Below are 14,592 nucleotides of genomic sequence, written 5' to 3' on the forward strand. Positions count from 1 at the left end.
CAGATCATAAAGAAATTGAGAAATTCAAGATCACAAAGGGAGAGGTACAAGGAATAATAGTAATAATTTTAAATATGGAAGGTGGTCATAACACAACAGTGATTAAGTTCTTCCTATTGCCAGAAAAATTGATTAAGTCACAGAGATGACTTCTGCAATACCCTAGTAAAAAACCCCACAAATTGACTACAGATTCCATGTTGTCTGTCCTGTTCTTCCGTCTTCAACGGTCCATTAATTTTTGAAGAATGCTCTGCCAATAGAAATAAAAATGATGTTTTGATCACTAATTTCAACAAGTCAACATCAACGTTCATGTAAAAGGTAGGCATGGCCGGTTCGTTGAACCGCCGGATTCGGTTCACGGAACCAACGGTTTAAAATTTTTAAAATGTTGAACTTGAACCAGCTCTTGAACCGCCGGTTCCGATGCGGTTTCGATGAACCGACGGTTCTGATCACGGTTTTCCGATGATATATGTTTTTTTTTTTAAAATAAAAAATCGATTCTAACATTACATTTTTCTTTCCTAAATATTAATATGAGTTTAAAAAATATTGGTAAATTTTAGTTAAATAAATTTTAGAATGCTCATACTCATATAAGAATAAAATTAATTAATTTTACAAACTAATCAAATAAACTATCATTTTATTTTGTTAATTGTTATTAATTAAATAAATTCTAAGAAAATTTTGAAAAATGATTCAAAAGAATGTAATTTTAAACTTAGTAAACAATTTAAAATGGTAAAAAAAAAGTTAAAAATAATATAAATTTAGACTAAATATTTCTCCTTTTTCTTACCATTTCACTTTTTAGAATTTTAACTTTTAAAGTAAAGTGTATTTAAAAAAAAAAAAATTTAAGTAAAGTATATCATGTAGTAAAATATTATTGAGATTTTTAGAGATGTATAAAATACGCTAAGTGATTATCACTTTGAAAATAAAAATAAAAAATTTTCGGTTCGAACCGGACTGAAACCGTCAGTTCCAGGCCGGTTTCGGTTCATATTTTGACATTCACATAAACCTTAACTGGTCCTTAAACCACCAAGTCCGGTTTAAAATTTTGAATCGCCGATTTTGATCTGGTTTCAGTTCATCTACAGTACAGTTCGGTTCTGATTTGAACCGAACCGATGGCCATGCCTAGTAAAAGGTATAAACTTCAAAGAATAGAAGCAAATATAAGAAAGTCTAAACAGCACCAAAGATTTCGCAATTAACTTAAACTGGTTTAAATGGTTATTTTGTATATGCTTTTGCCTTAAACCACATGCAACCACTATGAGATTATCACGCAGTTCCACCTTAGGAACAGACATCTATAGATGGAGTAACTTACAGGACAGGAACGGTATGATTTCAGCCCCTCTTGTAGTTCGGCATATGAAACCAGAAGTTTCACAGGACGAAATTCAAGAGATTGGTTGTGGGCTCGGTTGTCCATGAAACAAATTAGTTCACGTTGTATTAGCCGTTCAAATGCCTGCAGTACATAGACAGAATAATGTTGGAATATGAGGGAAGACAAATTGAGTGGAACACTCTATTGATTGTTGCATATTTCATTTATCATTCAAAATAAAAAAGGTGTTTCCTCTGAGAAGTATACGCACCCTTAAGCATACATTTCGTGCATAATAATCAGATGTCTGGAATGAGTCATGAATGCTCTTGTACTCTGTCACAAGTGATAAGCATGTTAGAAATTGCAGGTTACAATGGCATTACCAATGAGATAAAATTTAAGAAAAAAAGAAGGAAATGTCTGAATGGACCTTTCATTACAGAATTGAAGTTATATGAATTTTGCTCTTTAACTTCCAACCTCTTCATGCATACAAGAATGTAGAGTTCTAATATAGAGCAATCTGTTTGGACAAGAAAAGATGAATTATGGCAACATCTTCCCCATAAGGAAATACAAACACCTTGCATCAAAAGCAGTGAAACTACTTGTCTGTTATCATGTTTTCATGTAAATATATTTTACAAACAACCAAGCAAGAATATGCTCAACTAAGTAAGCCTTAATCCTAAAGCTTGATGGGGGCAGCTATATCATATATGAATCATTTTCTTCCTTTGCACTCAGTTTAGAGATCTCAGGTGCCGGTGTAGCAATATCATTCTCAAAGCATTCAGTTACATACAACAGTGGAAACTTAAATTCAACTTCCAAAGAATGGATTACTTATCACATGTCAGGCAGGGATATGTAATTATGCAAAATGCAATGGTGCTTCAGATAAAATAATTCAGAAATAGCTCTAATAAACTCAGATAATTGATACAACTTAGGAACATTCAATATTTATCGAGGTAAAGGTATGCTTTAAGTAACAAGAACCACATGCAAGAACTCAGATGATCAGATGGTCAGACCTTTTATGCATTCCTGCTTTGGCTGCCTTTGGATGCTTGAAAGTGCAGTTTTAAAGTTCTCAAGTGAGAGGAAGCCAGACTTTGATTCCCAAAAAGATATGACAGTAAATCTAGCATAACAAAAAGATTGGAAGAGAATGAAAGTATGATAATCTTATAGCTGTAAACTACATAATATTTGATGCTTCCAGATAGAAGAAAGACTTACAGAAACCTCAATAAATGGTTGACGGTAGGATGGGAGTTTAAATAACTAGTAATGATTCCTCTAAATCTCTCGTCTGCTAAAATATTCTGCTGAAGTCAAGGACTTGTTAAATAGACAGAAGTAGCCACCAACATGTCATAAAATAACAGCACATAGCCTCCTAGAAGATGTTTTTGAAACGCTCCATATTTATGCAATGAAATCAAACAAACAGTCTGTTATCTGGATATGAAAGATGTAACTATGCAAGTACAAAAATAATAAATAAAAAAAATAAAAACATTATTATCCAACATAAACTTGAAAAAGAAAATGTTAGAGGATACTTGAAGCTTTCCATTGAATTGAGCAGCATAGTCATGAGGAAAACTTGAGTCCATTGGCAAATTTAACACATGCTCCAACAATCTACATAACCAGAAAATAAGATTTCATTCTTGGAAGAAAGCACTAATAGTCTCCCTAACTCATAAGTAGGAAATTCACCTTTGAACATCTTCCTCAGATGGAGGAAGAAACAATAGCTTCCTATGTGAAAAACGGGATCTTACTCTTTTTTCCAAAAGCTGATCAACATCCTGTGCATACAGTTTTAACTTTTCAGCATAACGACAATTAACTACTGTGAGTCTGTTTCTCCTTCTGATATATAAATACAGGAAAATAATGATAAACATACAACTTCTGTTTCTGGTAAGTTGCTACCACAAATGACAGAAAGAACATACCAGTCGGCAACTCACACCAATAACAACTGCTTGTGAAGTTACTGAATGCATTGCATCAAGTAAGCTATAAAGTAAACGTTGTTTTCCCTGAAAAGAACAAGACAATGAAAACTGGTTATGTAATAATCTGCGATTTCAAACCTAAATCAGCTGTTTTTTCTGTACATGGCACAAGGGTCCATTAATAAAGGATCTTAAGCACTTTATCATCATCTAAAAATACAAAACCATAAGAGGAACTTGAGATATCAAACAAACAGGATTTATCAATTAGAGAAGGGAAGGGGCAAGGAAAATCTTGCCTGAGCAAAAAGGTCAAACTCATCTAGTATAAAAATAATTGTTCTATGTGCTAATCCACACTCCCTGACAATAAGCAACAACAGATGAATCAAATCTTAACAGAATTCGACAAAAGTTACATGGGTTTGAGGATAAAAGATTATTCACTAACCGTAGCATGGCTATCATGAACTGAGAGTTATCATCGAATGATGCCTACAAGAATCATTTCAGAAATTAAGATAGAAAAAGACTTCCATAACAAATTAATTATAGTGAAGTCAAAAAGAGTTTTTGTTCACCATTTTTGAGAACAATAAGTGATGCTCCAGGCATAGTTGTCTGGCAATTTCCTACTTGAACGACAAACATTACAAATGTACAGGAGATCATTACCAGGAAAACTGAGCAGTAATACAACTTTGTTGCCAATAAAACAGCTTCATAGAAACTACAGATAAAGATTATCTACAATAGCAAAGGACATATAATTATGCCAATGAGTAATCATAAATATGTAAAAAATGAGCATAGATTATTCAAACAAAATGTTCATGAAGTCCTGACATTATTTATGATCATCATTACTCAGTCAGTCAATATTGCATTACATAAGGACATTATAATCTACTCCCTCAGATGACCATAAGTCCATGTCTAAATGTTCCCAGTAATTAGCTCAAGTGAAGCTCATGACTTACCACAATAAGCTCATTTTGTTAATTTGCATAAAAATTTATTAATAGTTGGAAAACTTTTCCATTTGAAACTTCAATAAAATGAAGTATATCAAATATTCATCAAAATAGAAAACAATTCAACAACTCTGATTATATGAATTGCATTGATGGTCAAAAATCAAGACTTTGTCCCTCCATCCATTTTCAATGAGTGATGCAAAAACAACATTTCTTTCTGCATGATTATCTTTGCTTTCTTCTGCATAAAGACCACATAATTTTTCAAAGGTAAGGGCCTAGATCTACACTCTGGAGTTTTTAAGTTTTCAATATCTTTCTTGAAAATGGTAAGTAGTACATTGGGCTACCAGCCTAATCAACTCAATTCTACTCAACAAGTTAATTTACATGAATAAGTCATTTTCATGGCACTTTTCTTGAACCATCAGGATCAAGATCAAGCTCAAGAAAAAGTAAATCAAGAGGCAAACCATATCGAAAGATCCTTCTTGATCCCACCATCAATGTCAGCACAACTAACAGAATAAAAATCAATTGCATACCATTATGTCTACAAATTCACAAGATGAGTAGGATGATAAAATGGAGGAAAAAGCTATGTAGCATGAACGACCTTAAAGGCACAATTTTCTTCACTATGCAATAGCCCATTCAATCTGATCTGCAACAAAAGATCATTATTTATTATAAATCTAAATGAGCAAACAAAAAATTTTACTTGCACAGAAAAGTGCAAATCAGCTTATCACATCTTAATATAGATATTATTTGGAATATGATATGTTTTGTTGTTATCCTAAACTGTGACATCAGATTTTATGTAGAAAACAGGGATATACTTATCAAATGCTTTTTTATTTTTCCAATTGCTTCAAGAAAAAAATTCTTATTTATTCTTCTTTCCTGGCTTCCTCAACAACCAAATGGAGACTAATGAGGGAGGGAAGGGGGGAGGGGCCAACTCCATTTGCCAAAAACTAATTGAAGAACAATATTGGCCACGAGTTTTAGCAAAACATTCTTTTTCACTGTTATACATGCAGAAGGACCAGAAGAACGGGAAGAAAAATATGGGCATTGTTACATATTCATACCATAGATATCATGTCAGGATGTTCTTGCAATAAATCATTGAGAACAAGCTCCAACACCTGAATGCACAATGCTCATATGTTAACAAGAAGAATAATTTAACAAAATAAACTCGAGAATAAAATTATAAGGACCCAACAATAAAGCCTAATCGAAGTAAATCCATACTGCATTTTTTCCAGAACCACATGGACCAACAAGCAGAATTGAATTGTTGCATGCCTCTGTGATTGAACTCGATATTATAAACTTCAACTTGCTGCAAAAGAAAAAATTAAAAATAAAATAAAATCGTTACAGAAATATTGAATGATCAGAACTACAGAATAGTTTTCACTATCTACTCTTGAAGATTCTCTTGAATTGCAAACTTTCATTTCTTTTATTCAGGATTTTCTCAAAAACAGTACCTGTAATTGCTGTCTGGAGATTCTGAGAGAGGCTTGAAGATGAAATTAGGGTTACAGAGCCTGCTCCTAATGAGACTTTTGGCTTTCTCTACTTGACTTTGGAGTCCCATTTGTGGGAATATATATCTGAGTAAGCCACAAGTGAAGTGCAGCACATTTTAGCATCAAATTAACCCATGCATGCTGTCTCCTTCCTAACTATATTCACCATTAAAGTTCCATGCATAACTTAAGAAAGGAAAAAAATAATACCGATGGTACAGAATAGCCATCAGCAACAGATAATTAAGTAATGTGATCAAGCATATCCAAAAGGACAAAGAATAATACAATCCATCTAATCTAAATAATTTTGAGTTATGTATTAAAGAGAAGTTAGCATGTGTACAGTATACATAAGCACTCATATAATGCTGCTACATCCTAAATCAATCATAGTAAAACCAAACAAAACAACAAATGCATAAACCTTAAGTGTTGTTGTCGTATAAAGAGAATGTGAAATTCCTGGGAGTAGAAATTTCCTAAGAATAGGTTCTTATTCCCATAGAATATTAGATTCCTGCATTTATTAGTAGGGTAAGCTTCACTGGGAGAACACCTGAGATTTTTGCGGTGTATCATTTTGTAACTTTTGTATTCTTAGAGCCTTACTGAAGTTATCATGAAACAGTAGGTTAAACTTTACATAAAAATCACTTTTGAATTACAACTTAAGCCTTATTAGATATAATAATAATATTGATTACAACATATCTTAATGATTATAGTTGCTTTATGTTTATTCTCAAACTAAAATTAATTACCAAGCTATTGTTAGTTATAACTTTTTTTTTAATTGCACACTTTAGCACCATCAATATTTTATGTGCAAAATTCAAATTATTTTAGATTGCTGTTTTCCTCCTGTTTATTAGAATTACAAATTTCTTTTATTTCTCAAGGAAGGGTTAGAACAGCTCATCTAGCAGATTAAGCTCCACGGATTAATGCTTGACTCATTTGAAAGCGTGGTGAACATTATTGCTGTTACATAGAGGGGGAAGGTACTTCTAACAGCAAGACCACATTCCAGATGCCCGAAAAGCATAGAGAAGTGGGCATTTTGGCTAGAGTTGGCTTCCCCCGAGAAAGACTTATCTTAGACGCGCTGCTCCAGCTGCACTGTGATTTTGTATAAAATTCTTCACTATTGAAAGTGCCCATCAAGTAACAACACATGTAGAATGTTAGGAATGAGATATCCTTGAAGTTGTCACTCGCAAGGCTTTCACTCAGCAAGCCTTAGAATGCGAAAAGAAAAATTAAAATAACGTAATAACTAACCCTCCAGGTGAAGTTGAAAATTCTATAAGGAAATGCCAAATAGTTCTAACCAAAACATTGATTCCAAAATCACTGGCTATTCCAAATATAAAAGGATCCAATTCCAATGCTATCCATAATTCAAAATCACAGCTGAAAAATCCATATTTTTGGAGTGTAGAAATGACATTCAAAAACTAATAACCAATACATTAGTGAAGCCTGAAATGGTATAGCATACAGTAACACGGTACAAAATTGGCAATAAGACAATCACACATTAACCAAAATTCATAGATAGATTATAAGTTCATTATTCACAGATAGAAAACCATATAAAATACAGATTACAGTTATAAAATATAAATTAACCCTTTTAGACCAAAAACGAAAGATACAAGAATCTCTAACAAGTGAACAGTACTCGAAAAAAAAAAAGTTGCTCTATGTTAAAACTAGAATCAAGCAGAGGAGTAACAAGAAACCAAAATCTATTAAAACATCTGATCTCGCAAGAAACCAAAATCTATTAAAACATTTAATCTCAAGATATAAAAAATACCAAGAAATGTAACATAAATTATGAGTTTGAACAAAAAGACTGTATTTAAATTTTTTTTTTTTTTTAAACAGTCCTAATCTTAATTCAACAACACCACATTTAACTGTTACAAACCAAGCAAAACCAAACAGAAAACAACAATGCACATATTCAAAAAGTTGTGGCGGTAGAAATAATAAGAATCTCAAAATAACAAAAATCCAGACCTTTTTTCACAAGCTACGCGAGAGAAATTACAGACGAGCACGATGTGTGAAAGTATGGAAGGGGCTTAGCCGCAGCGATTGAAAAAGAAAGGTGATCAACAATTGGCGACTGAGGGTTTTGCCGCCATTGAAAGTGAGCGCGCGAGGATGGAAGCGCGCGCTGCGGCAGTAACTAGCCAGTAGGAGTGGACGACCAGTAGACTGGAGAAAACGACAGGAGGGAAGGAGTAGTTTTTTCTCTGGCTCTTTTTTTCTTTTCTTTTCTTTTTTTATTTTTTTAGAAGGTTATTTTCTTTTTTCCTTTCTATACAACCGTTGTTTGTTTTAAAAAAATTTTTATTTTTATTTTATGAAAACTGTTTTTTTTTTCTATGAGTTTTTTTTAAGGAAAAGGAGAACTTTATTATTTTTTTTATAAGCTTTTGTTTTTTCATGCATTGATAACATATTTTATATTCAAAACCAACACTCTATAAAAAAAAAAAAAGAATACAATAATAAAATTATTTTTATTTAAATGCAAGAAATTTTGTCTAAAAGAAAATGAATTATTAAGATGTAGGTGGGAGAAGAGGAGAAACGTATCTAAAATTTAATTAGAAAGAGAAGAGGGAAGCGTGTTAACTCAAAAACATAAAATTGTATAAACCATTATTTATGGTTTCATAAAATACATTTTCTGTTTTTTAAATAATTTTTTTGAAAAAAATAAAAAGATAAATTTAAACAATTTTAAAATAAACATCTTTCATTTTTTTTTACCAAAATTAAATGAAAACTAAAAACCCAACAATACCAAACAGACCTTAATTTTTATATTTTGAGTTTTTTTTTCCCTAAAAAAAGCTGAATAGACATTAACATGATAAATCTTTTATCAAAACTAAGATATGCAGCATTATCCAAGTTGAATCAAATTTAAAATGGCAGTTTATAAAAAATTTAAATCAGTTAAACTGTAAAATGTATTTAACTCAACCAGTTTAATTTGATTGGTTTGGCCACGATTTAAAAGAAAAACAAAATTCTTCTAAGGTAAAAACTAAATTTTAAACATATCATATTTGAATATTAAAAGCAGATGAAAAATTAAAAAAAAAAACAAAACTTCAATAAAAAACAAAAATAATATTAAAAATAAGCATAAAATATTATGTTGTTCAAAAATACTATAAACATATACGGTATGAAAAATCTCTAAAATATTTATCGCTATCTTTTGTTAGATACTCCTTGATACTTAAACTTATTCCTCTAAATTCTATTAATACAAAAAAGAGAGAGAAATTAATTTTAATTAGTTTTTACATCTATGTTATACTATATATAAATATGAGAATACATGAATAATGAGATTTTCAATAGCACTTTTGATAAAATTTGAATATTTTAAAATAACATTGGATGACCAATTAAAAAAATTATATTTTATTAACTGATTGGATATTATTTATTGAAATTATTTTTTAGATAAATACATATAGATAATTAAAAGCTTTATCTTTTTTTAAATGTATTTGTAATGAATAAATATTATAGTAATGAGACATTTAAAAAATTTTATATTTTATTTTCTAAAATTATTTTTTAAATATTTAATTTTATTTTTAATATAATATAAAACTAGGAGAAGGCGCCAGGCATGGTGCGGATTGTTTTGTTTCTATATACTGTACTTTATAATTTATAATTTATATTTAATACATATTATTTTATAATTTACTAGAAGATAAAACAAAATTTACAATTTTAATAATAATAAATGAATTTAATGTTTAAATCTCTGATGTTTTACTTCAACCGATTATATAAGTATCATCCTAAATCTCCTATAATTATTACATTTTGTTTTAATTTCAACAATAATTATATTAAATGAAGAAGTAAAAATTATGTATATATATAATATAATTTTATAGTATTATAAAAAAATCGAAATTTAATTATGTATTGCTTTCCTTGACTATTTTTAAATAAGTAGCCTTAACAAAAAAAACCTAGTGGATATGATTTTGATCTCTCTTTACCCGTCAACTTAATTCATTTTGTCGTAGCAGCGGACGCTCAAGTGGTTCCAGCTTATATTTGAAAAACCCTTACCTCATCATCTATAATCGCTACCATAACAAGATTTGGTACATCAACTGCAAAAAGAACAAATAATGATTATAATTTCATTATCCTCAATATCAAACTTATTTAAATAGTAATAACTGAATTTCTTAAAATCAATGTATAATTAAACATACGTGGTAAATACTTCACTTTATTGCTCTGTCAATTTTTGAACGTAAATTAAAGCAAACAACCGACATCATAGATTTGGAGGAGTCTTGCTTTGACCTGCGAACGTTACTCGGTCTCATCAATATCATGAATAAAAATTAACAAACAAATACCACATAACAATTTTAACTAAAGAGTTTGCTGCAGTTTCCTATTTACAAAAGTAGATGCACCGTTGTAAAGAATTTTATTGGTATATGGCTTTGAACTAACCTCTTCATTGTTATTGAGACTGCCCATAATTGAAGGCAATAGTTATAAATCTCTAAGAATTATATGTATAGATATAAATAGATAAGATTAGATTTCAAAATTGAATAAGAATTTAAATTACTTTTTTTTATCTGCATTCTAAATATTAAATTAGATTAAATTGTAAAAGAAAAAAGAAATACTAAAAAGCAATTAAAAAATTAGAAAATTTATATATATATATATATAAAAAAAGCTAGAAGAAGAGAGTGTCAAATCAACTTTATGAAGATTATTTTTTGCTTGAGGATTTTATATATGTATAGATATTTTATTCAAGAGAGGGACAAAAAAAAAAAAAAAGTATATTTTTTATGATATTCTTTGTATTCATATTAATCTCATATAAAATTTTATTTTAACATTATAAAAATCTAAATAATATAAGATAAAAATTATAAGATTTTATTTAGGAGAGAGATAACAAAAATAAAAAAAAAAAGTATATTTTTATATCATATTCTTTATATTCACATTAATCTCATTTTGAAATTTTATTTTTTTGAAATAATACGAAATTTTATTTTAATATTATAAAAATCTAAATAATATAAGACATTTAATAGTATTAAAAAATAAAAATGAGTATAAATTACAAGTAAAAGTGAGCAATAACATAAAAAAAATTAAATGAGTACGAATAACGAGTATAATCAACATGCAACACACGTCATAAAAATACTAGTCATATATAAAATTACAATTAAAATAAATTAATGAACCATATCTAATCATATTATACAATTTCTTCAAATTTCTGAACATCATCCAAGATTTCTTGCAACTCAATTGTATTAAAATTGCTTTTTAACCAATTTTTTGTACAAACAAAGTCCAAGTAAATTATGTCTTTAAAGTTTAAAATTAAATACAATCAATATGATAAAAAAAAGATATGTTGAACATTATTTATTCATTCATTCATTAATATTTATTCCTACGAGAGAAGTAAGTTCCTTAAAGATAGCTAGGGAAGTTGCACTTCTCTAATTAAATGTAATAAATTTATCAATTTATACTATTATCTATATATTTTTTAAATTTATATTATAAATATTATTGTAATTTGTAGTTATTTACATATCAAACACGTTCATATTATACTTACCCAGAAATAATTTATTTGAAAGTGTACTTCCGGAAAAATATACCATTTTGAACTTCTAAGCTGACAGGTTTTTCTCTTTTCTAAAACCATGACGGATTTGTAGTATATTTTTCCTCAATCGAACGAAGAATCTAATAAATCCATGAACGTGTACATTTTATCATATAAATTCAAGCCAATAACCAAAAAGTCTTCTCAATCCAAATAACCAAAAGCAGACTGAGAAGATGAATTCCTTTCGCAGGTAAGCATAAAAACTACTGAAACGAATCAGAGCATAAAAAAATTTAACTGATAAGGCTCCGCCATTATAAGATGCAGGCAGAAAAGGACAAAGAAAAGGTAAGGAAGGTACTCGATCCTCACAACTCATACTCTGCAGAAACCGCGTGGACGGAGGGCCAGACCTCACCGCACTCTCATAATTAAGCTCCAGCTGTTCCCTATTTATTGCTCATTAATTGATTTTGTTACCACTACTATCTTTGTCTTGGTTATTGCTACCTCCATATACAGCGACAATTGCACCTTCTTCACTATTCACTCACTGCTTCCTTAGTATATATTTCCACTTGAGCTTTCTCTCCTCTCTTCACTACTTCACTACATACCTATCAAACACCATTCCTTATTGAGTTCATATATCACTAATACTTTTGCAGTTAAGATGAGGCTCTTGTTTGCTACTTTGCTTCTTTGCTCACTTCTTTTGAGCTCTTCCTTGTTGGAACCTGTTATGGCTAAGCCCCGTAAGAGCAGCTAATTCTTTCTTTCTTTCTTTTTATTGATCAAGTTGAAGTTCCTATCTTGGGTTTTGCTTGTTTGATTTGTTTATTAGTTCATAATGTATAGATTACTGGATTTAATTGATTGTTCGTAATATTACTTTATAGGCTTATCTTATTGATAAGTGATAATTAATCTTTTGGTTAAGAAATAAATCTAAGCTAATCATGTGAATTTTTCAAAAGGTTCTTGTGTTATCTACAATATATACACATTTTGGTTTTTTTTTTTTTTTAAATGATAATTACTAAGCTTCTTTACATATAGAGTTTATTTTCGCTTTTTTTATGCACTGTTGAAAAGAGTAAGATTGTATTTCCAAATAACATATATTATAATAATTTTCAAAATTAATTATATAAAAATATTAAGGGGTAAACTGCAAGGAAAATTTTATGATTTTATACTAAAAATTTTAAATTATCCACATAGAAAAATAGGTTTACTTTCTATTTTATTGAATATATATATATATATATATATATATATATATATATATATATATATATATATATATATATATATATATATATATATATATATATATATATATATACCCGCGAAATGGATCAATTTGATTTGAGGCGGATCTAAAGTACAAAATGAGAGATGAATTTTTTTTAATATGTTGATTTTTTTTTTGATTTTTAATATGTATGTTGAACATTAAATTGAATTGAAAAATTATTTTTTATAAGTTAATACTATAAAAAAATAATTTTTCAATTCACTAATGATTTGACTTGTCTACAAAGAATATTTGGTTGGAAAATAATAAATTGATCTTTTGAGTTATAGTCAAATTAACATATGATAATCTCTATTTTCAAAAACTAAATATGAAGTTCATAACTTATATGTTTTTAACATTTCGATCCTTCCGTTCACAATAGATGTACCAAAGTATTAACCGTAATCATAGAAAAATAATCAAAATATTAATAGAAATCATAAATTAAGAATCTCATAGTTAATATGATCATAATTTAGGGATTAATTTTTCAATCAATTGATAGTTATAATAGGCTATTTTGGACGAAAGACCCAAATATATTAATGAAATCATAAATTAAAAATCTCATAGTTAGTTTTTGAAAATCGAGGTCTTTATGTATCAATTTGACTATAATTTAAGAAAAAATTTATCTTTTTTTTCCTATTTAGTTATGATTGACATAATAAATTGATTTGAAAATATTATTAATAGCCTAATTTTTTATTTTTTTTTTATTTTTGATGAATGTGTAGTTTTCTGTGCCAATAAATGCAAGGCAAGATGTGCTAAAGCATCAGTGAAGGATAGATGCATAAAATACTGTAATATATGCTGTACAGAGTGCAAGTGTGTGCCTTCAGGTACTTATGGGAACAAGCATGAGTGCCCTTGCTACAGAGACAGGAAGAACTCAAAGGGAAAACCCAAGTGCCCTTAAAATCATTCATCGTGTTTTAATTTTTTTAAGCTTTATAATTAAGGGAAATAAATACTTCTATTGTATGTGTGTATGTGTGTTTATTTTGGAGTACATCATAATAATGAGTTACTAGATTCGTTATTGATCAATTGATCATGTGTTTGTGTTATGGGGAGATAAGTGGATTTGGATTTCTGTATGATCAGCGACGGAGTCAGGTGTTGGGAGCCACCGCCCCTCCGGTCCTTCGTAAAATTTTCTAAGGTGCTTGGTATTCATGATGTACAAGATTTTCATAAATTATTTTTTTATTGCTATTGAATGGCTTGTATATTCTTTTTGAAATTTTAGTTTTGAATTTGATTCATTTTATGAATATATAAAATTCATGTGAATATTATAATATATATAATAGTATTGTAAATTCATATTTTAATTGTTTATTATTGGTTATTTAGTTAAAACTTAACAGCCTAAAAAAACTTTAGAATTCTAAATTCATTGAATAAACACATATGATAATTAATCTATTCAAAAAGATGGATTTAATATTGTAATTTATGATTCTACTTTAATAGCTTTTAGAGAATAACAAGAAATTCAATTGACTGAATTTTAAAATTACAATAATATATTTAAAATTTTAAATACTAATAGTTATTTTTCATTGTAATTTCTAATATGTAAGTTTTTAGAAAATTATTTATTTTGTATTGAAAGTCATTATATATACTAATAAAATTTCTATTATTTTGTTGTTGTTTATATTATTTTCATTAAAAAAATTTTCATCACATGTAATATATTTATTTATTTAATTACACTATCTCTAGACGCTCTTTTAAATCAAAATTTTT

General features: G+C 28.7%; 2 protein-coding genes across 2 annotated transcripts; one reads left to right on the forward strand and one right to left on the reverse strand.

Annotated features, from left to right (window-relative positions):
• Nucleotides 1-45: 45 nt before the first annotated feature.
• ORC4 (origin recognition complex subunit 4) lies at nucleotides 46-8,166 on the reverse strand. The gene is made up of 17 exons (XM_012237686.4): nucleotides 7,889-8,166; nucleotides 5,816-5,941; nucleotides 5,574-5,664; nucleotides 5,408-5,464; nucleotides 4,927-4,974; nucleotides 3,915-3,965; nucleotides 3,785-3,828; nucleotides 3,633-3,696; nucleotides 3,331-3,417; nucleotides 3,089-3,180; nucleotides 2,929-3,010; nucleotides 2,603-2,688; nucleotides 2,395-2,504; nucleotides 1,788-1,880; nucleotides 1,626-1,690; nucleotides 1,352-1,495; nucleotides 46-253 (listed from the first exon to the last, which is right to left on the reverse strand). Exons 2-17 carry the CDS (start codon nucleotides 5,923-5,925, stop codon nucleotides 224-226), a joined length of 1,254 nt encoding a protein of 417 aa, XP_012093076.1. The 5' UTR covers nucleotides 5,926-5,941; nucleotides 7,889-8,166; the 3' UTR covers nucleotides 46-223.
• A 3,903-nt stretch (nucleotides 8,167-12,069) lies between these two features.
• LOC105650740 (snakin-1) lies at nucleotides 12,070-14,080 on the forward strand. Its single transcript, XM_012237685.4, has 2 exons — nucleotides 12,070-12,283; nucleotides 13,569-14,080. Exons 1-2 carry the CDS (start codon nucleotides 12,202-12,204, stop codon nucleotides 13,751-13,753), a joined length of 267 nt encoding a protein of 88 aa, XP_012093075.1. The 5' UTR covers nucleotides 12,070-12,201; the 3' UTR covers nucleotides 13,754-14,080.
• Nucleotides 14,081-14,592: the final 512 nt, after the last annotated feature.

The sequence above is a fragment of the Jatropha curcas genome, chromosome 6 (assembly GCF_041381405.1).
Source record: "Jatropha curcas cultivar XTBG-Jc1 chromosome 6, XTBG_Jcur_1.0, whole genome shotgun sequence".
Taxonomy (NCBI): domain Eukaryota; kingdom Viridiplantae; phylum Streptophyta; class Magnoliopsida; order Malpighiales; family Euphorbiaceae; genus Jatropha; species Jatropha curcas.